This window comes from Triticum urartu, chromosome 7A (assembly GCF_056163025.1).
Source record: "Triticum urartu cultivar PI428250 chromosome 7A, HENAU_Tu73, whole genome shotgun sequence".
Taxonomy (NCBI): domain Eukaryota; kingdom Viridiplantae; phylum Streptophyta; class Magnoliopsida; order Poales; family Poaceae; genus Triticum; species Triticum urartu.
The window spans coordinates 269,240,612-269,268,079 of NC_141879.1; the positions used below are offsets into that span (position 1 = coordinate 269,240,612).

General features: G+C 45.0%; 1 protein-coding gene across 3 annotated transcripts; it reads left to right on the forward strand.

Annotated features, from left to right (window-relative positions):
- The first annotated feature begins 19,360 nt into the window (after positions 1–19,360).
- Positions 19,361–24,873, forward strand: LOC125520160 (uridine/cytidine kinase UKL1, chloroplastic). 3 transcript variants are annotated; one of them, XM_048685000.2, is made up of 14 exons: positions 19,518–19,832; positions 19,928–20,019; positions 20,460–20,529; positions 20,629–20,747; positions 21,182–21,278; positions 21,447–21,526; positions 21,837–21,977; positions 22,063–22,146; positions 22,291–22,351; positions 23,159–23,219; positions 23,844–23,937; positions 24,032–24,104; positions 24,224–24,306; positions 24,400–24,873. In XM_048685000.2, exons 1-14 carry the CDS (start codon positions 19,652–19,654, stop codon positions 24,541–24,543), a joined length of 1,380 nt encoding a protein of 459 aa, XP_048540957.2. In that variant the 5' UTR covers positions 19,518–19,651; the 3' UTR covers positions 24,544–24,873. The 3 variants fall into 3 exon arrangements, with proteins under 3 accessions (XP_087388561.1, XP_048540957.2, XP_048540956.2); XM_048684999.2 differs by having other exon boundaries at positions 19,519–19,832; positions 21,783–21,977; XM_087532435.1 differs by lacking the exons at positions 24,032–24,104; positions 24,224–24,306; positions 24,400–24,873 and having other exon boundaries at positions 19,361–19,832; positions 23,844–24,025.
- Positions 24,874–27,468: the final 2,595 nt, after the last annotated feature.

The window sequence follows — 27,468 nt, forward strand, 5'->3', positions numbered from 1 at the left end:
CTAGCAGACTGGTTGAGCAACACTTGTGCAGCAGTGAAGAAAGCAGAACTAGGTAGTGGCCTCTGTTCCACAACTCTAGGTGTTGGCATCTACAAAAATTACACAAGTGACAAATGTGAGATCAATAAAATTACACAAGTGACAACTCTAGAAGTAGCCACTGTTTGTCCATCATGAAATTTAAAAATTATATTACCTGCAAAATCATGTTGTCCACCATGAGATTATCATATGTAGCTGAAGCTTCTTCATGGTTCTTCTCATCAGGAATAGTTTGTGTTACATAATTGCCAAAACATGAGAGTAAGGAAGTGCATGTGTTAAAACTGGATCAGCTTCACTGGATGTTGTTGTTTGTGCAGCATCACCTTGTTCTGGAGGTGGAACATTTCCAGCACCTTGTTCTGGAGGGGGCATAGTTGCAACACTTGGTGGTGGCAGTCCAACCTTCAAGTATTTGCAGCCCTTCTTGTTGTGATCTGCCTCACCACAGTAAGAACAGTGCATGATGACACCATGCCTTGTTATTTTCTACCCTCCCCTTCTATGATCAACCTCTCTAGGTGCTTGCCTCCTTGTAGTACATGGCCTACCCACATGCTTCTGATACAATGGTGGCTCAATTGGGGGCCCATGTAAGTCCTCCCACTCTCTCCTATCTTTGCAAGGATATATAATGTTTCCATATGCCTTTTTGAACATCTCCTTTGAGTAGCAAGGGTCAACCATGGTAAGAGGATCAATTATGTCATTCTTGCAGCAGGTAATGACATGAGAGCAAGGAACCCCTGCTTTCTGTATCCTTCTGCAGGTGCATGTTCTCTTGTGCATGTCCACTATGTAGTCAAACCCTCTATCACCTACTAGAAAAGACAATCTCCTGATCCCTCCACATAGCAGGTGTTTGCAAATTCTGTTGCCTTCTCAACCTTCTTCCTGATCTTTGGGCATATATCACCTGGCCATTTGTCTGACTCCATCTGCTTGTTGTAATGCCTTGTCATGAGCTGCCTATAAATCCTATCAACCATGGTAAGGATTGGCAGCTCCCTAGCCTCCAAAATGTACCTACATTGAACATGTTGATCACATTAGGTTGCAGCAAGCACTACTATATCACTCATATGTAGTTAAGTACATCAGAAATGTTGATCATAGAAGATGGTCTTACCTATTGAATACTTCACAAATGTTGTTAAGCAAGATATCACATTTTGGCAAGTCACTCTGGAAAGCTTTAACCCAAGTTTCAGGCTCTAAGTCATGCACCCAGTTGTGGACACCTTCATTGAGAATCTTCATTTCCTGCATGCTCTGCTCATACAGCTGCACTGTGTTGCTGCTAGCTATCTTCCACAGTTGATTCTTCAAGACATCACCCTTGAATTGCTGCTGAAAGTTCTGTCACATGTGCCTAGCACAAAATCTGTGTTCTGACTCAGGGAACAATTCTTCAACTACATTGATGAGCTCCTTTTGTTTGTCTGACATGATTGTCCAAGGTTTAGTGTTTATGATGCCTAGATATCTTTTAAGTGTGTCAAGAAACCATGCCCAGTTAGGTGTGTCCTCAACTGCAACCACAGCTATCGCAATTGAAAAAATGCAGTTATTTGGATCTACCCCAACAGCTGCAAGCAGTTGACCTCTGTATCTAGTCTTAATGTGACAACCATCAAGAAAGATGACAGGTCTGCAACTTTCTAAAAATCCTCTCTTGAATGCATCTAGGCACATGTACAACTTACTGAACCTTCCATTATCAAGGGAAACATAGAAAAATGAGCCAGGGTTGCTTCTCCTAACCTCATGTGCATAATTCCACAGAATCTTATACTGCCCTTCTTCATCACCATAAATAATTTTCATAGCCATTCTCCTTGCCCTATGGAGTTTCATCCTACCAAGTGTCATGTGACATTCCTTCTGAACAACCCTAGAGAAATTCATCAAGTTCATATCTTGATCTGCCCTAAAGCGCTCTAAGTACTTCAGTGCTAGGAATTTAGATGTGAAAGCCCTAATCTTCCACTTCTTGCTGCATGTGTGCTCATGCACATATCTCTTCACCATGAATGCCTTTGTCCCGTTGTCATATGATGCCCACAAATACCATGTGCATTCATCATCACACTTGTCTTTAACTCTTTTCCTATCATTGACAGGCAGCTTGATATTAGCTCTATTCTGCCAGGAGTGCTCTTTAATTGCTGTCCTCGGTAGTTCTACACTCTCAAAGACTTGGCCTACATGGAATTTTGGCCTGTGTAAATCCTCTGGTCTGAAAGTTTTGAACTTCAAGTGCAACTCTTCACCATCTGAATCAGGTGCCCACAAGTCTTCACCTTTAGACAAGTCTTCATCTGAATTATATTTCTGTTTTCCTTTGTCTTGAGCTTTAGTACGGAGTTCATTTCCTTTCTGCTTTCCTCTCTCATTTGATTTGATCTCCTGTTTCTGTTCTGGTTCATCCTCATCTACATTGTCTGCATACAAGTCATCATCATCATTGCCAATATCATTGTCACTGTCCACAATTAGACCTGGTGTCGTGGGTTTGTCACGGCAGATGTCCTTGTGAAAGGACTTAGTCGTGGAGCCATCGCTACGGGTTAGCTTAAAGGGGTTAAACCGGACAAGGGACACGAGGGATTTTATACTAGTTCAGCCCCTTCGATGAAGGTAAAAGCCTACATCTAGTTGTGATTGGTATTGCTAGGGTTACGATGACCAGGGAGCGAATCCGCTTTGCCTGGCTCTCAAGTTGTTGTTTGTTGTCCCTAAACCGCAGCCGGGTCGTCCCTTTATATACATAGGTTGACGCCCGCCGGTTTACAGATCCCCGAGGCCGGATCATAAACGTGTCCGGCTCAGTCTCTCCTTCCTTCTAACTTACAATACAAGTTACATGAAAGAGTCAGTTTACATCTACAGGCCTTAACCCGCCTTTGGGCCTTGGGCCTTCATAAAGCACCACCATTCTTACGTCTTCATGGGCTTCTATCTTTATGGAGCTAACCCGGCCACTCCTAGCCGGTTTACCTCCGGTAATCATATCCCTAACATTAGGCCCCAGATTGATTTGAACTTGTTCATGTCAATCTTCAATACTTAGAAAAATTCTTGCCCTGGCACCTTCATATGAATCTGGTAAACCGTCGTGATGTCATCCTTTATATCCGCAGTAAACCATCATGACGTCATCTATTTGTTGAAGCCGAAGATGCCCTTCATTAATGAATATCCAAACCTCAAGGCGACATCCTTATTAACTATCCATTTTAATCTCCTCAATTTACGCACTTGTCGCTTATCGGTTCACCTTATAAATAGGCCCAAGGGCCATTCTCTTTTCCCCCTTCGCCTCCTTCGCTTCTTCTTCCTCCTTGCGACGTCTCTGCACCCGAGCGCCGCCGCCGTCGCCGAGCTTTGCCTCCGCCTCTCCATTGGCCGCTGCATCAACCTGGTTGCACCAGAGAGCTGCGGCGTGCCTCCGTTGCTTCAACAGTCGCTGTAAGTCCTTTCCTTTCCTCCTTTGTAGATCTGTCTAGGGTTTCCTTGTTCTTCGCAGTTCATCGAAGTTCATCGGGTCTCCGGTGCTGCTCTTCCCTCTTCCTCCTTAGTCCATGGATAAAAAACCTCAAGCTTGATATATTCCGCATAATGGTTTATTTTCCGCTACCACAACAAACCCTTGTGCGCATAAAAACCGATCTGAACCTTTATGAACTGCTTCAGGACCAACCCTTTTAGGTCAAAATATTTTTGCTTTCCTGTCTTTCGGTAGATCCCAAATTTCCATGTCCCCTTGTGGAACCTGTTTTACCTTACTTAGTCGTTCTTACCTTAGATATGTATCCTCCTTATCCCATAGGCGGTTTACTTTGGTATAAAGCAATCTATCACATACCATTAGTCCCCTGGTGAACCGGCAAGCCCTTTATCTCCGTTGTCATACTCCAGTTTAACAACATACATATACCTTTGTTCCAATATTGCTTTGTTATTCATTATTGTAGCAGCCTCCGGTTCACGAAATTTACATACTTGTATATCTTTATTCCGTTGCACCTCATGCACCACCATGAATGAATTGTAAACCGGTATTTCTTTTCAGCTTTTCACTTGTAATGGCCAAACAGTTTTATGCCTATAACTGGGCTCCTTCCCGGGTTACCGAGGAGCAGCTTAATGGAATGGTCAGAATTGGTACCTTACCAAAAAAGAATGAGATCCGGTGGCGAGTTCCTGGACCGGAGAATCCTCCCACCCCTAAGCAGGGTGAGGTAGTGGTATTTGTTGATCACATAGGCCGTGGTTTCAAACCGCCCGGATCAAAGTTTTTCCGGGATGTGCTTGCCAGTTTCCAGCTCCACCCTCAAGATATTGGACCTAACTCAGTATCCAATATATGCAATTTCCAAGTCTTCTGTAAAGTGTACTTACAAGAAGAACCAACTGCTGAGCTGTTCCGGGATTTTTTCCATCTGAATCGGCGCATTGAGTTTGTAGACGGACCCAACACTGAACTTGGTGGTGTCTCTATTCAAAAAAGAAAAGAGATTGAATTTCCTCATGCCAAGATGCACAGTCACCCCAAAGAGTGGAACCAAAGTTGGTTCTACTGTAAAGACACTTCCCCTGAAGACGAGAACCCTCCGTCGGGTTATCGTGCCCACCGGCTTTCCAACACTCATCCACTGCCGCAACGTCTAAGTGCCCAGGAACGGGCCTCATATGCCCTTCAACTCGCCAAGCTCCGAGCCTTTATGGCCAACGGTTTATCGGGCGTCGACTTTGTGCATTGCTGGATATCTTGGAGCATCTTGCCATTAAGTCGCCGCTCCAGTTTAATGTGTGAGTACACTGGTGAAGTAGAAGACCCCCAATGTCACATCAACATTCAGTTAACCAATGAAGAAGTCACTGAGGGTGTCAAGAAGATTTTGAATGAATCGGAATCTGTCTGCCGCCAAACTGGCATAAACCCCTTTTACGCAAAAAACAAACCGCCTGTTGTAAGTACTGTCTTCCACTTTACACTTGACATCCTTGTACTATACAAGTTGCGAATATCCCTTGCCCCTCTTTGAAACAAGGTGACAATCTGTTCTGGAAAAGGAAACCTCAGGAGATAGCGGCAAAGCCTTCCCGTCCTAAAACAAAAGCTGTCAAGAGAACCTCAAAGCGGAAGGCAGCTGAATGCATCAGCATGGAACTGGATGACGACGCGGATGAACCGGAAGTTGAGGTAGAACTTGATTCACTTGGCTCCCTTTTCATGCATATCATTAACAATGATACTTATCAGGAGGACGTGGAGGGCAGCCAAGCTGACGATGTAGAGGTAATTACCCTTTCCTCCGATTCAGACTCTATGCCAATGCAAAAAATCCGTCAAGTGGTCCGGAAAGTAAGCTTTTCTCATCCTCTTGCTTACTTGGATCCAACATTTATTTTGAAGACGCAGCAGCACGAGGCTCGCCGCACAACCCGGCACAGTGGCCAACAGGTCACTTCGGCCGGTTTACCTGACACCCCGGTTCGGAAACGCCGATCTGAGGTCTCCCCCACTTCTGACAATTCTTATCCCGAGGCAGATTATTTCCGACAACCTCTTAATCCGTCCGATTCGAATTATCAGGTGACACCTCCCTCATCCTCTGGCAAGTCAACAGCGACCCAACTTCCTCCTCTCAAAACTGTAGATGGGTAAGTACTTGAGCTCCTTCTTTTGATGTTGTTCATACTTTGTATTATGCTTAACTTTCGCACATGTTTCTGTTTTAGAGCCAAAGCTAGACCCAGCAAAAAGGCTCGGGTGAACAATCCGCCCGAAGACCAGGTGATTCGTGAACCAGAGCAATCAGTTGAACCGGAACAAACGCTTGAACCGGAGGGTCCAAATCCTGAAGCTATGTTTGATGAACCACCCCCTCAAGATCTGAATATTGATAACCAACCAGAAGCTAACACTGCTGTACCTGACAGTGAACCGACAGATCCAATCTGGGCTGATGACAGGTCTTCTAGTCCGGTGAGAGCTACTGACACTCCATCATCTCCAGCAAAAACTGCTGGGGACAAAGAAGGCGATGTTATCATTACCGGTATGGGCCACAGCTCTCCTGGCCATCCTGTAATCTTGGCCAAACATAGTGCCAAGGAGGAGTGTGCTGCCATGGAAAAAGGCAAATGGAGCACTGACTTGTCAAGCTACGCCCATCTCAGCGTTGAAGAACTCCACTTCGGCTTTTTAAACCGTCTGCACTCAAACCGTGATTATGAAGCCGGTTTGGTGAACCTGGTGAAAGAACACTATGAGGTATTTTCATCACCTTTCCTTTCTTGATTCCAAAGTATAAACATCAGCCCAAGTAGCCCCCAAGGGCCGGTTTATGATGTTAATCGTAAGCCGGGACTTTGTAATATCTTAATCCTTGCATGCTGATCCTCCATATGTCAAGTCATCGTTAGAAACAAACCGGTACTTTATCATTGTATTCATGTAGTTTTCATCGGTGTAGCCCCCAAGGGCCATTTTAGCTTTGTGAGGTAAACCGGGTCTTTAAGCAATGCGTCAGCTTTGAACAGATGTACATTAGCCCCCAAGTGTTAAGGATAATGTTTGCATTGTACTTGAGACTTGTGAAAAATATATTGATGATAGAGCAAATAGGCATTAGCCCCCAAGTACAAAGTGCATAACTTGTTATACGCTTGGTACTTAGAAAATACACATCTCATTGTTGATATATCTTCGCCTTTGCAGGCCGAGCTGAGTAAAAGGGATGCTCAAACCGCTGATCTTCAAGAGAACGTCAAATCTCAGCAAACAGAGGCTGCCAAAGCCAAAGAAGAGCTAACCAACGCCTTAGCAGCTATGGAGAAGCTGAAAGCAACTTTTGATAAAAGAGCGTGCAGACTGGGAAACGGAGAAGGCCGGTTTAACAAAGAAGGCCGAGGATGCAGAAGCAGCCCTGAAGCCGGTGGTTGACGAACTGACCGGCTTGAAGCGGCAAATTAATGCCATGACTTCCGCTATGTTTGGTAAGTACCTCCTTGTGCAGTTTGTCTAAGTCATAAGATCTTATCAACGACCGGTTTACTGATGTTGAACCATCACAGGGACCCACATTGCTCATCTGGGCTCTGATATGCGGATGAAACTTAAAGCGGCCTACACCTTGATAGGACAGCTGTTCTCTGGATCCCAACATGCCATTTGCACTACAGCCTATAACAAGCCGGCGCCATCGTTGATAAAGGAAACAATTGAGAAGATGGCCATGCTACCTGCCCGGATCAACAAACTGAAGAGATTAGCCGCAAGATCAGGAGCGCTGACCGCGTTAATCCGGGCCAAGGCATGGATTCCGGATCTTGAACCGGAAGATATCATCAAAGGGTATCCTAGCATGAAAGAAGATGGCTCAGACTTCAACAATGACGATCTACAAAGGCTGACAAAGGAGATGCGGCCAATAGCAAGCAAACTGGCGGAGGACACAGATTTATCTCATTTCCAACCGGTTTATGATGCTGAGGGAAAGAGACAACCCGCGGTGATCCATGATGTTGAAGATCTTGTGCCTCCAATCCGTAAGCATACTTACACTCCTGACATTGACCCCTCTAGCCTTATCCATGAAGAGGCCGTGTTTCAAGCTTTAACCGGAATCGATTGGTCGACGGTTGATTTCCAGCATCTGGGGAGGGATGAAGAGGATGTAACTGCACAAGATGACCCTCAATCGTCAAGCCGTCCCAATGAAGAATCCTAAACCGGCGGCCGGTTTATCATATACAGTCTTGAAAACTTGTTCCACGTTTGGGATCTATTTATGCATAGTCCATTATGATTTGTGTTCCTGCATAGAAGTACTTGAAAGTGTCTTAGTGGTTTACCACTGGACGGGTTATGATGCCCAAAAATATATACATAACTTGGATGGATAACCAAGATTTGTATTAACCAGATAAAATAGATGATATCTGTGACATACCTCGTGGGCTGACCAACTGCTTTTATAATAAAGGTGAAAAACACCAATCCGGAGTGTTGATAACTCCTTGCCTTCTTGCCGGTTCATATAGAAACCATACTGGGCTATAATAGCCGTTGACTTGTTCGTATAATGCTGGTGACATCTAGTCAAAACTAGACCGGAGCAGTATGCTACCGGTTTAAAAACTAATCATGTACTGGCAACTAGGCGTTAAAAGTCATGCCGGGTTGTAATGAACACCGGTTTATCAAAAAAATATTCATAAATCCCTTATCATAAAAAATAGCAAAGACAAAAGAAATATGCAAGGCTTTTCATGGGCTGCCAGGCCCTAAATCCAGGCTTTTCATGGGCTGCCAGGCCGCTGAGTTAAACCATTTTGCAAAGCCTTTTAAGATGGACCTCAATCTTTAACCAAACACTGTTTTAACTTTGACAAGTTCAGGGTCCATGGGATTGACTTGTCAAACGTCCGATGGGTCATACCAAGTTTACCTGGACGGAGTGGCTTACTTAAAGAGGCAGGATAACCCGGGGTTTTAGGTGAATACACCTGGCTTCCAAGCCTGGCTTGATAGCCTATTACAAGGGTGCAAGCTCGTTGTTCTTTGAGAAGCAAAGAGCCCCCAGGTAATATTTGAGCTGTGCTCAGTGGTTACCTATGTTTGAGCTGTGTTTAATGCAATAGACTCTCTTTGGTTCCACATAATTTCCTTTGGGCTTGAAGCCTATCAAGAGGTGTAGCTATGGTGTGAAGACAACCAAGCCCCCTAGTGATATCCCTTTTTGGTTTTAAACCGATCAAGAGGTGTAGCCATGGTTCGGATATGACCAAGCCCCCTAGTGATTTTCTTTATATCTGTGTGACCGTATAGGCCGGGTTAATAAAACGCCGCTTTGTCAGTAGAGGTTCATGTAGGCTCACACATGATGTAAAAAGAACAGAGACCCCGCTTTATTCGAGGCTCTGGTTTATTATATAATATATATACATTGTCATAAGTATGTACATAAGAAGAGCCTGTGGCTCAAGTATAGTAAGGCTGAAGAAGAGCTATACTCCACGGCCGCTTGGTCTCCTCCTACGATTTACGTGAGTCTTTGTGCTCTCGAACATCAATGAGGTAGTATGACCCGTTGTGCAGATTTTTGCTGACCACAAAAGGTCCTTCCCAAGGTGGGGATAACTTGTGTATATCAGTCTGATCCTGGATGAGCCGAAGCACCAGATCGCCCTCTTGAAAAGTTCTGGTCTTAACCCGGCGGCTGTGATAACGTCGGAGATCTTGTTGATAAATCGCCGAATGTGCTGCTGCAAGATCATGCTCCTCATCTAACAGGTCCAGTGAATCCTGACGTGCCTTCTCATTGTCAGCTTCAATGTAAGCCGCCACACGGGGCGAGTCGTGACGGATGTCACTAGGAAGAACCGCCTCTGCTCCATAAACCATGAAGAAAGGCGTGTAACCCATAGATCTGTTAGGTGTGGTGTTGATGCTCCATAACACAGAAGGTAACTCCTCCACCCAACAACCCGGTGTCCACTTTAAAGGAACCATAAGCCGGGGTTTAATACCTCTCAAAATTTCTTGGTTTGCTCTCTCCGCTTGACCATTAGACTGGGGGTGAGCCACTGACGCTACATCAAGCCGGATGTACTCTCGTTGGCAAAATTCCTCCATCTCGCCTTTTGACAAGTTAGTGCCATTATCAGTTATAATGCTGTGTGGGAAACCAAACCGGAATATCACCTTTTTGATGAATTGAACCGCCGTGGCTACATCACACTTACTGACTAGCTCTGCTTCTACCCATTTGGTAAACTCGTCAACTGCCACTAACAAGTGGGTCTTCTTGTCGTTGGATCTCTTAAAGGGTCCAACCATATTGAGGCCCTAAGTTGCAAACGGCCAAGTGATTGGAATCATTCTCAACTCCTGAGCCGGAACATGAGCGCAGCGTGCAAATTTTTGACAACCGTCACACCTTTTGACTAAATCCTCAGCATCAGCATGAGCTGTCAACCAATACAAACCGTGACAAAAAGCCTTAGCTACCAAGGATTTTGAACCGGCGTGGTGACCACAATCTCCTTCGTGGATTTCTCGCAAAATCTCACAACCTTCTTGAGGAGATACACAACGCTGAATTGCTCATGTGATGTTGTAACGATGTAACTCCCCATTGATTATGGTCATTGACTTGGAACGCCGGATTATCTGCCGGGCCAAGGTTTCATCCTCCGGTAACTCGCCCCGGTTCATGTAAGCCAAGTACGGGACTGTCCAATCCGGTATAACATGCAAAGCTGCCCAATTGGGCCTCCGGGTCAGGAATAGCCAACTCCTCCTCTATGGGTATCTTGACCGACGGACTATGCAGTACGTCGAGAAAGACATTAGGTGGCACCATTTTTATGCTGAGAGCCTATGCGACTTAAAGCGTCCGCCGCTTCATTCTTTCGCCGGTCTATATGGTCAACTTGATAACCCTTGAAATGACCAGCCACTATGTCCACCTCTCGTCGATATGCAGCCATGAGAGTGGGTCCTTAGAATCCCAAGTGCCAGATACTTGTTGAGCCACTAGGTCCGAGTCACCGAAGCACTTAACGCGGCTTAAGTTCATCTCCTTAGCCATCTGAAGACCGTGGAGTAAGGCCTCGTACTCAGCTGCATTGTTAGTACAAGGGAACATTAAGCGAAGAACATAACAAATTAAACTTGTCACCTCGTGGGGAAGTTAATATGACTCCAGCCCCCGAGCCCTCCAGTTGCCTGGACCCGTCAAAGTGAATAGTCCAATACGTGTTATCTGGCTTTTCCTCTGGTGCCTGCAACTCTGTCCAATCATTGATGAAGTCCACGAGTGCTTGGGATTTGATCGTTGTGCGAGGTGTATATTTGAGCCCGTGAGGTCCAAGCTCAATAGCCCACCTGGCAATCCGGCCAGTTGCCTCTCTATTTTGAATGATATCTGCCAGAGGGGTTGAACTGACCAATGTGATAGGATGACCCTGAAAATAATGTTTGAGCTTCCGGCTTGCCATAAACACCCCATACACCAGCTTCTGCCAATGTGGATACCTCTACTTTGATTCGATAAGTACCTCACTGATATAATAAACCGGTCGTTGAACCGGATATTCCTTTCCAGCTTCCTTGTGCTCCACAACAATAGCCACACTAACAACCCTGGCATTAGCAGCCACATATAGCAGTAAAGGCTCTTTATCTATCGGAGCTGCAAGCACAGGCGGTTCAGCTAACTGCCTCTTCAGATCCTCAAATGCTTTATCAGCCGCATCACTCCACACAAAGTCATCCGTTTTCTTTAGCATCTGATATAAAGGGATAGACTTTTCCCCTAGACGACTGATAAACCGGCTCAAAGCCGCAATCCGACCCGCCAGACGCTGAACGTCATTGATACATGCCGGTTTAGCCAGAGAAGTGATAGCTGTGATTTTCTCCAGATTAGCCTCAATGCCCCTGTTAGACACCAGAAAACCCAAGAGCTTGTCTGCCGGAACACCAAAGACACATTTGTTCGGATTAAGCATCATCTTATAAACCCGGAGGTTATCAAAGGTTTCTCTCAAGTCATCTATCAATGTTTCCTCCTTCCTGGACTTTACCACAATATCATCCACATATGGGTGAACATTGCGCCCAATCTGCTTATGAAGACAATTCTGAACACAGCGTTGATAAGTCGCCTGGGCACTCTTGAGACCAAAGGGCATGGAGACATAGCAGAAGGCTCCAAAGGGAGTTATAAAAGTTGTCTTCTCCTGGTCCTTAACTGCCATTTTGATCTGATGATAACTAGAATAATCATCCAGAAAACACAAACGGTCACAACCCGCCGTAGCATCAATAATCTGATCAATACGAGGGAGGGCAAAGGGATCTGCTGGGCAAGCCTTGTTCAAATCTGTGTAGTCCACACACATACGCCAAGTGCCGTTTTTCTTAAGAACCAGCACCAGATTAGCCAACCACTCCAGGTGAAAGACCTCCACGATAAACACTACGGCCAACAGCCGAGAGCCTTGCGCCTTTCTTCGTTGAAGTGGTGGAGAAACTGTCTGACCGGTTTAAACTTAGGATCTATATTAAGTGTGTGCTCAGCGAGTTCCCTCGGTACACCTGGCATGTCAGAAGGCTTCCATGCAAAGATGTCCCAGTTCTCACAGATGAACTCGATGAGTGCGCTTTCCTATTTGGGATCCAAGTTAGCGCTGATGCTGAACTGCTTGGATGAATCGCCAGGAACAAAATCAACCATCTTAGTTTTTGTGGCCGATTTAAACTTCAACGCCGGATCGTGCTCCGTAGTTGGCTTTTTCAAGGAAGTCATGTCTGCCGGATCAACCTGGTCCTTATAAAACTTCAGCTCTTCCGTGGCACAAACCGACTCAGCGTAAGCCGCATTACCTTCCTCACATTCCAAAGCAATCTTCCTGCTCCCATGTACTGTGATGGTCCCCTTATGACCTGGCATCTTAAGCTAGAGATAAACATAACACGGCCTCGCCATGAACTTAGCATAAGCCGGTCGCCCAAACAGAGCGTGGTACGGACTCTTGATTTTCACCACCTCGAAAGTCAATGTTTCTGACCTTGAATCATGATCATCTCCAAAGGCCACTTCTAGAGCTATCTTGCCCACTGGATATGCAGACTTACCGGGCACCACACCATGAAAAACGGTGTTCGACGGTTTAAGATTCTTATCTGTCAACCCCATACGGCGGAAGGTACCATAGTAGAGAATATTGATACTGCTTCCCCCATCCATGAGCACTTTGGTGAACTTATACCCCCCAACCTGGGGTGCCACCACTAAGGCCAGATGACCCGAATTATCAACCCGGGGTGGGTGATCCTCTCTACTCCATAAAATGGGTTGCTCAGGCCAGCGCAAATACTGAGGCACTGCCGGTTCAACATAGTTCATTGCCCTCTTGTGAAGCTTCTGATCACGCTTACACAAGCTAGTGGTGAAGACATGATACTGCCCACTATTCAACTGCTTCGGATTGCTCTGATAACCCGATTGCTGCTGGTGCTGATTCCCCTGATGGTTATAACCTCCCTGGTTGCCCTGGTTCCCTTGATTGCTATATCCGGTTTGATTACCTTGGAATCCTGAACCGGAGTTGCCACCTCCGTAACCCGGCCCATGAAAACCGCCTCCTGAACCGTCGGGCGGGCCATTGTCATATTGAAACATATTGGAATTCTTAAACTCCCGCATAATGAAACAATCCTTCCAAAGATGTGAAGCGGGATTTTCCTTTGATCCGTGCTTTGGACAAGGTTGATTTAACAGGCGCTCTAGATTGGGGCCTGACCCTCCGCCCCTCTGGGGCTGTTTACCCTTACGACGCTGACCGTTGTCCTGAGCATTGGTGTTAGCCACGAAGTCCAAACTATTGTCTGCCTTGCGCTTACCATTATTCCCATGGCCTGCCGGATTGTGCTGCTGCCCCTTGGTATTGCCGTTCTTTTTCCCTTTCCCCGGTTTGTCATCCTCAGACTCAGGGTCTTTGGTACTATCTGAATCGGCATATTTCACCAAAGCGGCCATAAGGGTTGCCATGTCATTGCAGTGACGCTTGAGCCTCCCTAGCTTCAATTTTAACGGCATAAACCGGCAGTTGCCCTCCAACATTAAAACTGCTATGTCTGCATTGATGCGGTCCGATGAATGCAAAATGGCTGAAACTCGCTTTACCCAATGCGCCATAGACTCCCCTTCCTCTTGAACACAGGCAGCTAGGTCCATAATTGACATAGGCTGCTTACATGTGTCCTTGAAATTCTGGATAAACCGGTGCTTTAGCTCAGCCCATGACCCGACAGAGTTAGCTGGTAAGCTCTTCAACCAAGTTCGAGTTATCCCCTCCAACATCATGGTGAAGTATTTAGCACACACCGCTTCATCTACGTCCAGCATTTCCATCGCCATCTCATAACTCTCCACCCATGACTCTGGTTGCAAATTGGCGGTGTAATTGGGTACCTTACGAGGTCCCTTAAAATCCTTAGGCAGCCACACATTACGCAAAGCGGGGGTAAGACACGGTACCCCTAAAGAACTGAAGACCACGCCAGGCTCCACTAAAGTGGTAGGGCGAACCGGAGTATGCTGAAGAGCAGCGTGTAGAGCTGCTAACTCGGCTTCTCATCGCGCACGACCATGATCCACCACATCTTGCGCATTAGCACCACCACCTGCCGGGTTGTGTCCTCGCGGTGAGTTACGGCGACGCGCACTGCTCGATACGGCCGGTTCATCCTCAATGTGCCTGCTGTAGCTCCGACTCGGACGGGGGGTGGAATGAATCCTGTCGCGACTATGCGAATAAGCCTGATGCTGGTTTAAAGTTGTCTGAAGGAGCTCTCTGGCCCGTCGTGTCTCAATCGCCACAGGTGACTCGTCGTTAGTTGGGAGGGCTGCTAATCATAAAGCGGCGGCCACAATGTTATCCAATGGATTGGAGTAGTGTCCCGGGGGCGTCGGAACGTATTGCGGTACCACGTTGTTCTGACGAGGCGGGTTCATCGTGCGTGGCTAAACCGGTGCTCCTGTCCCTGGTGCTTCCGTCCGGTTTACCACTGGCTGGTTACTGGTTCCGGCTCCTGGCGTGTTGAAGAGATTTCTTGGCTCATAACCCAGCGGGAGTTGCGACCGGTATCTCCTTCTCATGACCTCATCTGAGGCATTCTGATCCATCCTAAGCCGGTAGGCCTGAGCTTCCGACTCGTCTGTAGCCATCCTGGCGTTCTCTGCTGCCAGGTCCGCTTTAGCCTGAGTTATCTGATCCTTCACTTTTGCAATCTCCACATTATGCTGATCTCGGGCTACGGCGTCCACTTCTACTGCCATCAACATTGCCAAAGCGTCGAACAATTCAGACAATACTTGAGCCGGAGGCGGCGCAGAGCCCCCTGCTCCCGATGGCGTAGCTGTTGCTGAACTGGAGAGCATTTCCGCAGCGGTGGAAGAGTGTTGTGCTGGCTGTGTACCGGCCATGAAGACCGCGACTCGGTTTGGCAGATCGAGGAGGTCCGGAATACTCTTGCCATCGGACCCTCCGCTAACCCGGCCATCCTGTAGTTCATACAGGGACTTGGTTTCTCCGGTTGAAGACTCGTCATCAGAACGGATAAGGGTTTCTCCATCGGATGTCGGTCCATCCTCATATTCCGCTCCATGGATGGCACCTACGAAAGCATGCCTTGCTGCGGGCTGAACCGGGGAAGGGCTTGCACGCTGAGCCGTCTCGATGATGTCGGTGCAGGTGTCCGGCTCAGGGCCCGGTTCGCCGATCTTGCCGATGAAGACGTGAATCCCACCAAAGGGGACCCGGTGCTCGTATTCGACTGAACCGGCCTCGGGACCCCATCCTGCGTCGTCGATGTAGAGCTTGCCGCGACGACTCTTCGTCATCCGGCCCACAGCGTATCCCCTGAGTCCATCAAAGCTGCCCTTCAAGAACTCAAAACCATCGTGCGATAGCCCCACGGTGGGCGCCAACTGTCGTGGGTTTGTCACGGAAGATGTCCTTGTGAAAGGACTTAGTCGTCGAGCCATCGCTACGGGTTAGCTTAAAGGGGTTAAGCCGGACGAAGGACACGAGGGATTTTATACTAGTTCAGCCCCTTCGATGAAGGTAAAAGCCTACGTCTAGTTGTGATTGGTACTGCTAGGGTTACGATGACCAGGGAGCGAATCCGCTTTGCCTGGCTCTCGAGTTGTTGTTTGTTGTCCCTAAACCGCAGCCGGGTCGTCCCTTTATATACATAGGTTGACGCCCGCCGGTTTACAGAGCCCCGAGGCCGGATCATAAACGTGTCCGGCTCGGTCTCTCCTTCCTTCTAACTTACAATACAAGTTACATGAAAGAGTCGGTTTACATCTATAGGCTTTAACCCGCCTTTGGGCCTTGGGCCTTCGTAAAGCGCCACCATTCTTACGTCTTCATGGGCTTCTATCTTTATGGAGCTAACCCAGCCACTCCTAGCCGGTTTACCTCCAGTAATCATATCCCCAACACCTGGGTCAGAATCTTCATCCTCTGTGTCACTATTTGCATCATCTTCTTCCATTGCATAATTGACTTTGGTCTGCCTAACACTCCTCCTCATTGATGTGCTTCCTACACCATCACAACCTGGCTCTGCTTGCATTTCATTATCATGGTCCTGACTTGGTTGTTGCACTGCAACTGGCTCTGCTTCCTCCATCTGATTACCCACACCTTGCTGTGTTGATGACCTCCTCACAAATTCAAATTGATTCACATCCTCATCTTGATCAACTTCAGGGAACATGACCTGGAGAGGAATGGGTGCCCCTATCTCTGCCTCTGCATCTGCCCCTGCCCCTATATGCTCTGTTTTTGGCTCAACTCTCTTTGCAGGGCTCAAGACTGGAGGCAAATGAGCTCTTGGATTGTGAACAACATCATCTTCATCTGGATTAGCCTGAAAGCTTTCATCATGATCCAGGTAGATGCTAAAGAAGTGGTGCATAATATCAACAAACACCATCATTCTATCTGTCTGCTCATCATCACTCAATTCCCTCAGACCATTAGTACTTGGTGTAAGGATGGGGACACGATAGAAAACCTTGAGCCTGCCTGCCATCTCATAGCCAATTTCCTCCACTAGGCTTTCAATGAAAATTGGTGACCATGTTACCTTCTCCACATGATCATACCAAATGGCACGGCCATTAACATAACCACGGTTCCTTCCATGCCCAACAAAAAAACCACCATGGTTGATTTCCACAGAGAAGTTGCTGCTTCGACGGCCTGAGACAGCAACACAAATACAACATACATCAGAATCGACATGACATCTCCACCTCTCATCAATTTCTTTGAACATGTAAAACCCTAAGCCCCAATTCTCCTACCTCCAAATCCCATGCCAAAACCCTAGCAGAATCCGGCCTATCTACCAACTGCAACACATCTAGTAAGGCAATGCGGCCCGAAAAGGAAGGTTTTTCAACATCAAAATGCCAAAATAGCAGGATTCTTCAGTTGTAGGGGCTTACTGTACACGGGGGCCGCCGCCCCTTCTGCACGACGAACAGGGGCCATCGCCGCCGCCTCCCACAGGTGGCGAACGCGCGCGGCGGCGGCGCCTCGTCAACCACGCACGAAGTCGCCGTCGCCTCCGCTGTAGCGCCGATGATCGCCGGGGCGGCGTGGCCTATGCAGCGCCCCCTTTCTCAACAACGAAGACGAGTGGAGGAGGGATGAATGGGGGGTGCGGTGATGCCTGAGGGCTTTTTTGCATATTTCCACAGCCGCGCCTCCACGGTTCGCCACCTGTCCCCAACGAGCGGTCAACACGTGGTCAAACTGCCTGTACGCACCGCATATGCGCTAGAGTAACCGTATTTTCACGTCCCGTCATATTCAGTGACCGTAACAAGCATATTTCAAAATTGGGTGACCGTATCGTACTTTCGACGCAATTACAGTGACCGTGGGTGTATTTACCTCTAGGCAAAATAGCTTCCTTCGTCTTTTAAGTATGGGAGGTGTGGTCAACTTAACTTTCTTACTAGGCCTAGAGGGTGCACGCTCCCCCCTCCCCCTCCCCATGGGCTTGGACTCTAGGAGATTGTGGGCTGGCCCATTGGCTGATATCAATTGGTTTATTATTGTCCGACTGTACCCGTCGGATGTGCCTTGTCCAGGTCCATGCCCCGTTTTGAGCTGGCTTTACATTATTTTCTGATTTTTTTTATTTCACAGAGTCAAGGAAAGTTAATGATTTATTAAAAATATCAATGAATTTATATAAAAAGATCTCACGAATTAAAAATATATTTCACATTTTTTTCATGTTTTCATTAAAATTTAATAATGTATAATTGAATTTCGGAAATGTTTCCATAATTTAAAAAAATCCAAGATTTTTTATAAGATGTTTATGTATTTTAAAAACACATAAAAAGGGGAAAAAAGAGGGAGTAGGAAAAGATGTATGGAAAGCAGAAAAAAAAGAAATGAGCAAAAACACTAAAAAAATGAAAGTAAAATAAATAAATGGAATTAACTCTTTCATACTTACTTTAACTAGTTATTTTGGTTTCTACTGGCTGCTTTAACAATAACCCCAGCTCTATTTATTGGCTTGAACAAGATACACCTTATTTGAATTTTTGGTAAAATTCAATTCTCATAATTCCTCGGCAATCGCATCAAAAACACGAGTTCCTTTTGGATTGCCTTTTTGCCGCAAAAGAAGAAATTCTACCTCTTTCTATAAGATTTAAAAAATTGATAAAACATTTAATATAATTGTCATGCTTAGTGTGTGACTCGTTATTATTTTTTTAAGAAAAAAACTTAGTAATTTCTCCCATGTGTAAGCCGCCGCCACCATACCCCCCCTCCCCCCCCCCCCCCCCCCCTCTTTGTCTAGTCTACTCTCTACGGAAGGTGTTGGGCCGGCCAATAGCGGGGCAACATCGCCATTCCGAGACCAACTTGCAGAAAATGATTCCCCTTAAATTTATCTAAAAAAAGATCTCCCTCGATTTTATTTTTTGTAGAATAGGATTCGCCATGTGTTACATACAGCTGACAAAAAAAATTCTTCTAAAAAATGCTTTTGTAGTGCTGCCCCTTGAAAAAGAGGACATGTAGTCCTACATTTTTAATCACTCTAGCATTGACTCAGACGTGCACGACAGAGCCAGCAGTCTAAACTTATTCGTCTGGCTACGCGTATACGCACTTTCCCGGTTTGATAAGTTAAAGCGACCCCTCTCGTCCATACAGTTTTCGTTTTCTGGGAGAGTATACGTACTTTTTAAACGGGGTCGGTCAGATTCGCGCCCAACTGGGCACCTCGTGACGCCGCACCTTCACATCATACTCCTTGTTTCTTTCTTGCCATGGTCCTATCCACTCCACAGCGCCAGCAGTCCCCAGAAAAAAGGGCAAGTCGTTGTTTATTACTGGCTGGAACAGGAGAGCATTGCCCCACGAACCACGATGCCGCTGCAAGCCTGCAACGCAACAATGGCTACAGACAACCGCGTCGATCGAACCAAGGCAGCAGCGGTCAAACATGGCGTTTATTACGCACTGCATACGAGTCCACACAGTATCATGCGAGCATTCAAAGCATATGTGCAAGCTTTGGTAGAAATGGAAACGATGGAAATAAAAGAGAGCAAATTGGGAACACCAAACAGGACCAGCAGTCCCTTTTATTTTCCGCCTGCGAATCAACAGGAGAGGACCAGCAGCTGCGAGGCGCAGAAAAAACAGAATCTACCCCACATGTTCCCCGGCGCGTCACGGAGAAATGCTCCTCCCTTGCGCACGGCCAAACCTCCGTGAACCCGTTCTTGGTACGCCGTCCAGAGACCCGGCCCGCCTTCGCATCCACGGAGTCCAGCCGCCTCACGGGGTGCACGCGAAGCCGGCTCCACGCAGCGTCCTCCTTTCGCCCCCACCACGTCCCCGTCCTCCCTCCCCCACCCAAAACCCGCCCCATCCCCGTGTCAAAACCTCCGAGCTCGCCACAGCGATCGCCAGCTCGCCACGCCCACGCCCACGCCGGCGACCACACCCGCGGCCGCGGAGCTCACCGATGGAGGACGTCCTGGACTCGGCGGTGGGGGCCCACTTCAGCGGCCTCCGCCGCGACTTGCGCCGCCTCTCCTCCTCCTCCTCCCTCCCCTCCTCGCCCTCCTCCGCCACCTGCAACGACGCCTCCGCGGCCGCGCCCAGCGGGCTCGCGTCCCCCGCGCCCAGGCAGCCCTTCGTGATCGGTACGGTACCCCTCCGCGGCTCTCTCCTGCAGTTTCTCCGCTTTGGTTCTGTTTTTTGAGTTTTTTTTCCTTCCTTTTTGCTTCGTTTTTCAAAGGGGTGTGCGGCGGAACGGCGTCGGGGAAGACGACGGTGTGCGACATGATCATCCAGCAGCTGCACGACCACCGCGTCGTGCTCGTCAACCAGGTCAGCTGCTGCTTCTCGTTGCCCGTCGGATTGTGCTTCTTTTTTGCTCTGTCTTTTTTTTCCTCCGTCAGTGGTGCTGCTCTGCGATGCCCATATGTTCCCGTAGTGCTTGTGACGTTTGTTCAATTTTATTAGAGCATCAGTGGGTGGAGTTGGAATCGTGTACTCTACTCTGATGATGGCGCACATTAATGACTAGTAAATGATTCCAACTCTTACTACTACTAGTAGTGCTTTTGTTCGGGGAATTGGATCCTCCGTTATCTAGCTGTCAGTGTCCTAGTCGTCATACCCCGTATAGCGTTTCCGAAACGCATCCATTTTCCTGTTAAATCTGATCCAACTGTTAAAACACACCATGGTACACCACCAATTGCAGAAACCTTATTTCCAAGCATCCCAGGAGCAAGTATAACTAAGCCTTGGTTGCAACTTTGCAGGATTCGTTCTACCGCGGTTTAACTGAGGAGGAATCTGAACATGTGGAAGAGTACAACTTTGATCACCCTGGTACTTGATTTGACGGATACCTATGCCTTCTTTTTACCGCGGGGTTTGAATCCACTTTACTTTTTACATAAGGATAAGATTTTATTTTCTTGCTTGCAGATGCATTTGATACTGATCAACTTCTAGAGTGCATGGGAAAGCTAAAGAGTGGGCAGTCTGTTAATATTCCTATATATGATTTCAAGAATCATCGACGATGCTCTGAGAGCTTTAGAAAGGTGATAACTGACTGCATAATCAACCATTTATGTGAAAGTGATAATGCCTTTGTGAATGTAGTTATTGGTGAGCAAATTTGTATACGAATGTTTTCTGTAGAATATCTGGATGAGATGAAAACTCATAACCTGCAAAAAAAAGATGAAATGGTGACATGAAAGGCATGTATCTAAGAAATTATTGTTTTACTACCTCAATTTAAGTAAAAGCTACAATTTACAAAGGTGCTAATGATCTGCTGTATCACCATGGCCCTAGCTCTCCTATTGTTAATCTGCAGAAGAACACGAGAGCTTGCGTTGAACAATGATGTTTAGTGTTGTTGGTGCTCTGTTTCATGCCGTTTCTTAATTCAAGCCAAATAAAATGGTCATGATTGTTAACTAGGTCCATAATTCATCTTATGAATAGATCATCGATTTTTTTTTGTTAGGTCAATGTATCAGATGTCATCATTCTGGAGGGAATTTTGGTTTTTCATGATCAAAGGGTGCGTGACTTGATGGACATGAAAATTTTCGTTGACACAGGTTTGTTGCTGTTCTATTTGGTTGCATATATGATTCATAACATCATGGCTACAATATTGGAGACATTGCATGCTCTGAGTGTCTTGCCGTTTTGTTTGGTTAGTCATGTTTATAGCTATTATTTGACCGCTCACCCTTTCTTCTGTTGACCATTATGGATCGGTTTAGATGCTGATATTAGGCTTGCCCGAAGAATAAGGCGTGATACAGTTGAAAGAGGTAGAGATGTTCTCTCAGTGCTTGAGCAGGTAATTCCACCACCAGTCTCGTCTGCTTCACTTTTGGATCTCTTAGCCTTATTCAATTCAAGTATATTAACTCCCTAGGCTTCAACACACAAGGCATACCGTATCCTGCTGTTTCAAAATATAAGGTCTGCATGCAATTTAAATTATTATTTCTCTATCACGCGGCCAGAAATGAAGTATATATATGCATGCCATCATTGAGATACACATGCATGTCATTACCCTTTTTAACACAATTTTTTGATGAAATAATTAGTACGGGAGGTTTGTGAAGCCCGCCTTTGATGATTTTATCCTGCCTTCCAAGAAGTATGCTGATGTGATCATACCGCGAGGAGGAGATAACCATGTTGCCATTGATTTAATTGCGCAACATATTCGTACAAAACTAGGACAGCACGACTTGTGCAAATTATATCCAAATGTTTGCGTAGTTCAGACAACTTTCCAGGTATATTTATCGCCACTGTTGCTCTTTCAGATTTATAGCGGTACTTAGATTTCAAACTTGAGCTCTTAAAATTTTATCTGGACAGATACGAGGAATGCATACCCTCATTCGTGACCGGGAAATTACGACTCCTGATTTTGTCTTCTATTCAGATCGGCTGATTCGTCTGGTAATGGTCTTGTTTCTCGTAACCACTACCTCTTTGTCCTTTCTTAGATTAATTCCTTCAGTCCAGTGGCAAAGTTGAGCTGCATAATTCATAAATGTAGTCGACTGTTTACTAAATATTACTGGTATGGAAATATCTTGCTAGGTAGTTGAGCATGGTCTGGGGAATTTGCCATTTACAGAGAAGCAGGTCGTTACACCTACAGGTACATCACTGGTTCCATTGTGTCATTCACCCCTTTTGTTAACTGTTTTCTAGGAAATTAGTTGTCATGCTTCAGTCAAATAACTTAATTCCATACTCGCTCCGTCCGGGAAGAGTGTACATTTAGCTTTAAAATTTGTCCACGAAAGAGTACTTCTATTTTCCCAATGCACTTTAAAGTGGAAAAAAATGTTTCTCTCTCATCACATGGTAATCAAGACCAATAACATTCTACACATGGTCTCCTTAATTTTTACATGCACTTAGCTCATTGGGGGTTGGGAGGAGAGAGATGGTGCCTTGCACCTTTTCAATGCATTTTTTACTCCACTTCATAATTTGTCCTAAAATTTCTATATGTACACTTTTCACCCAACAGAGGGAGTACATCTGTTTAAATTATGGTTGGAGAGCTGGAATAGCCACCCTTTTTTCAGGAACATGGCAGGTGCTCTGCCTTTTCATTTAGAAAAAGGTGTCTGGTTTGTTATACGGAAACCAGGTGAAAAAACACAGAATAGCCCTTTTATAATTTCAAAAAATACCGATCCATGTCGTCATTGGTTAACAGAGCTTGTGTGAAATTTGTGAAATTAAACTTGTACTTGTCCAATTTGTATTCATGAAATAATTTTCTGGAAGCCTGGGACTTCTAAAGATTGTTGGTTGTTTGCCTTATTTACTTCATACAACTGTCAACTGTGTATTTCTGTTAACGCAAGGCCCTGTGTACTCATTCATATTCTGTAATAGAACAAAGAATGAAATTTCTGTACACTGACATCATGATTATTTATGCTTTGTCCAGGTTCTGTTTATTCAGGAGTTGACTTCTGCAAGAAGCTCTGTGGAGTGTCGATTGTTCGAAGGTATTGCCCCATTTTTAAAATCTTATAGTTTAAAAGGATGGAATTTTAATTTCCACTGTTCGGTTAATGGAAAGGGGTTATGTCCGTTTCAAAAAAAAAGGCTGGAATTTTAGGTACCACCATATTCGAGCATATGCAGCTTCCATGTACTAGCTCCTTTTGATTTAAACTGGCATCTAGCCTCAATAATTCGCTATACCTGTACGTAAGCTATTATTATATGGATCTTTCTGCACTCTGTAGACAGTTGTTAAAAATGCGCAATAGTTCAGTGATGCAAATAATGTGTCAAATTTTGACTCGTTTGCGATTTCTCTTTACACAGTAGTTCAGTTATCCTGTATTATATGTCCTTAGAATTGAATTTTCAATCCCGGTACATATCTCCCTACTTTTGTTCCATTCCATCAATTACAGTACTATAAGTCAGTAACAGACGTTAATCACTATTAACTCATGCTATACTGCTAGCTAGTAGGAACGAGTGCTGATTTAAACTTACATGCAATGCCCCCGCCTTCTTCCTTCTCCCTAGTTATACATTTTCAGTGAAATTACTCATGCAATACATCTTTGGTAGTATTTTCCTGCACATGTTAGAATGATATATATGTTTCACTGCAGTGGTGAAAGCATGGAGAATGCTTTGCGTGCTTGTTGTAAGGGGATAAAAATAGGTAAAATCCTAATACATCGTGTTGGAGACGACGGACAACAAGTTGAGTGTTCTTTACATGTACTTCCATTGAAAATATTCTTCAAAATAGTTCACTACTGTGGTTTTTGTGAATAAACCTTACTTCTGTGTCCAGCTCATATATAACAAGCTGCCTAGTGATATTGCTGAACGGCATGTTCTACTTATGGATCCTGTGCTCGGTACTGGTTAGTGTTACATATCGGTCTAATCTTTTCTTGATCGTTCTGTTTGCATTTCAAATTTAGAACTAATAGAGGTTGGTTACTCCCATGACTAAAGTTCTAGTATACTTTGTTTCTGACAGGTAACTCAGCAAATCAAGCTATACAGCTTCTTAGAAGTACAGGAGTTCCAGAGGACCACATCATGTTTCTTAATCTTATATCGGTAAAGTTGTCTAGCCCATCTACTAGCTTTAGTTACCACCCAGTACCTGTTTCCTTATTTTTGGCTAGCTTGTTTACGGCATTCCACAAACAGGCTCCTGAAGGAATCCATTGTGTCTGCAAGCGATTCCCTGGTGTGAAGATCGTAACATCGGAGATCGACGCTGGGTTGAATGAGGAATACCGTGTCGTGCCAGGGCTGGGTGAATACGGCGATCGCTACTTCGGCACGGACTAATCAGCTACCAATGCCGCTTCCATTTGGCGGCGAAGCGATAGACGGGGTAGAGCTAACAGGAGATATACTGGTGTTTGGTTGTTGTATACCGGCAGAGTGGAGCGGAGACATCACTCTGGCAACCATTGGAGGTACCAAGGTCACATGATGACGTGCATTATTATCATAATTCATATGGGTAAGCTAGACACTTTGGGCTTTATGTTCATGTGACGAGCTTTGCCATTTTGTGTGTGAGTTTTGAGGCCCTTGCATGATAATAACTTGCTCCCCGGCAGTTATGATGGCTTGAGAAATGTATAGCTTGCCTTGGATTGTGGGCTCATGGCAGATAGATGTCGTACTATTGCCTCGACCTTTTTTCGACAAAAGATGGATTTTATTGGCTTAAAATGAAGCATCAAGAATACACAAACGCAATGGGTACATATTTGGTCTCCGCATAGTTAGGATGAACACAATACACATGCATAAGAAAGCATGTCGGCAAATAGCAAAGTTATATAAGACCAAAGTTATGTGTAGGTCAGTAAAAAGAGAATTTACAAAAAATCCAAAACAATCAAGTACACAATCGGTGTATTGTAACAATGACCGTGTCCACACTAATCATTTCATGACACCACGCAGACGAGGGTCTTCAATAGCAACACGTATTGTAACAATGACCGTGTCTACACTAATCATTTCATGACACCACGCAGACGAGGGTCTTCAATTGCCACCGCTATATATGTGAACAACGAGATATGAGCACTCAAAGGTTACCATGGTTGGGCTCATGAGTTATGCCATGAAGGATCGATGTCTTGAGAGAATGATTAAAGAGAAGAAATTTAGATATGACTTGAAGTTAGGCTCATGGTGAGTTCATGAGTTGGGTCATGGTTGATCCGTATGTAAAGCAAATTATTCAAGTGAAGAATTCATTGTGCCACTCAATAAATTGTGATAGAATATTTAGAAGAGCAAGTGATGACCATTATGATATTCATGCACAAGCTCAAATATGATTGTGGGAGATTGAGCTATTGGTGATCTAGTTTTAAAGTAAAGCAAACTATATGTCAGATTTATGCCTTCTCGTGGCCAGGAAAGTGAAGCAATGTCTCCTACTCGATAAGAACCATCACGTCGCCCACATACTACAAGTAGAAATCCCCATGGATCAAATGAGATACTAGGCGTGACTGCCTCGCCTATTCAAGGATGATTTATTGCGCATCCAGAGGGTCGCACCGGGGCACCCCGAGCGCATCCTAAAGGAACATTCCAATCTCTCCATTGATTGTGGTCACAGTTTGCCCCAGAAGACCAAAAACATAACATGATGTAGGGATGAAGATGGAGTGGAAACTTTTCACTTTTCTAGAGGAAAAATGAAAACAGAGAGGAAATATGAAAATGTAAACGGAAATTTGCAAAACGAAAACGAAATAAAATGAAACAGTGTTTTCTGGTGGAACAAACATGAAAACAAAACTTTCCGTTTTCGTGAATATGGATTCTATGTTTTTACTATATGCTTATGATTGCTTTGAAGCTCAACCACCAAACAACACACAATGATACAATGAGCAGAATAGATCATTTGAGTCCCAACTTCTACTACCACACACATACTCAACTATACGCAATTGTCTAGTACTACTACAATACTACGCTAAATTGCTAACATAATCATATTATTTCCTAGCCATGTTTACAATTCATTAAATTTGTCTATTTTTTTGTGTATTTCTATATGATTCAAGGGGTTTTTAAGTTTCCGTCAATGCCCATTTTTGTTTCCGTTTCCGCTCTGTATTCGCTCCATGTCTGTTTCCGGTAATATTTGGTTCAGTATTCATTTCCGGGGTTTCTGTATTCGTTTCCGCTTCTACAAAAAAAATGAAAACAAATATGGTAGCACATAGTTTCGTTCATTTTCACTCCATTTTCATCCCTAGCATGATATACCTACCCTGGGTCAAAACCTTTACACAACCGACCTCCCATGGAAATCCATGTTAACACGATTTTCTCCCGTCCTTTGATGGTAGTTGTGCTTGTACTTTTTATCTCCAAGACTGAGAGTCTTGGGATTTGCTCCTCTTCTTTGTTTTCACTTTTCTAGTGGTGGCGTATGTGCTTGTACTATCATTGTATCTTGATATATCCCGCTTTTATTTTATTTAAACAGTTGATGCAGGCTAACGCACGCCATACTTCCTAAAAAAACCGAGGAGATCAAGGCCTAGTTTGGCAAAACAGTTTTATAAAGCCATAGTAATCTACAACCTTAGTATTTCATTGCTTGGGTAAGGCTGGTCATAGTAGGGAGTAACTTATACTAGTGTCATGCATATGACACTAGTCTAAGTTACTATCTTCATAATGCAAAATAACATATTAATAGTGTCATAGATGGCTTCATTTATTAGCTTATAGACTTATCTTGTATTGGGAAGCGCTATGTTACAGTAACATATTATGTTACTACTTCTCATTAATTACTTGCCACATAAGCAAAAATTTCTTGAAGTGCGCTAAGTTACTTGCTAAGTTACTCCCACTATGACTAGCCTAATGGATACTTTAGTTTCTAAAAAAAGTCAACATCTCACAATCGTGCTTTATGGGATGTGGTCCTAGCGAACTAATTGTTCCCACTGAAGGGTTGGTCGAGGGAACATATTTGTTCGTTGGGAACGACGCCCCCAACAAACTCCCTCCTCTCGTACTCCCTCTATTTTTTATGTCTAACTTTGACCATTAATTTTATCAACAAAATGTGAATCATATGTCATAAAAAATGTGCCATTGAATGTGCATTTCAAAGAACTTTTCGATGATATATATTTGAGGACATATAACGCATATTTTGCTGACCAAAATTACAAATCAAAGTTTGACACGGAAAACCAAATGGCATTGTATATAAAA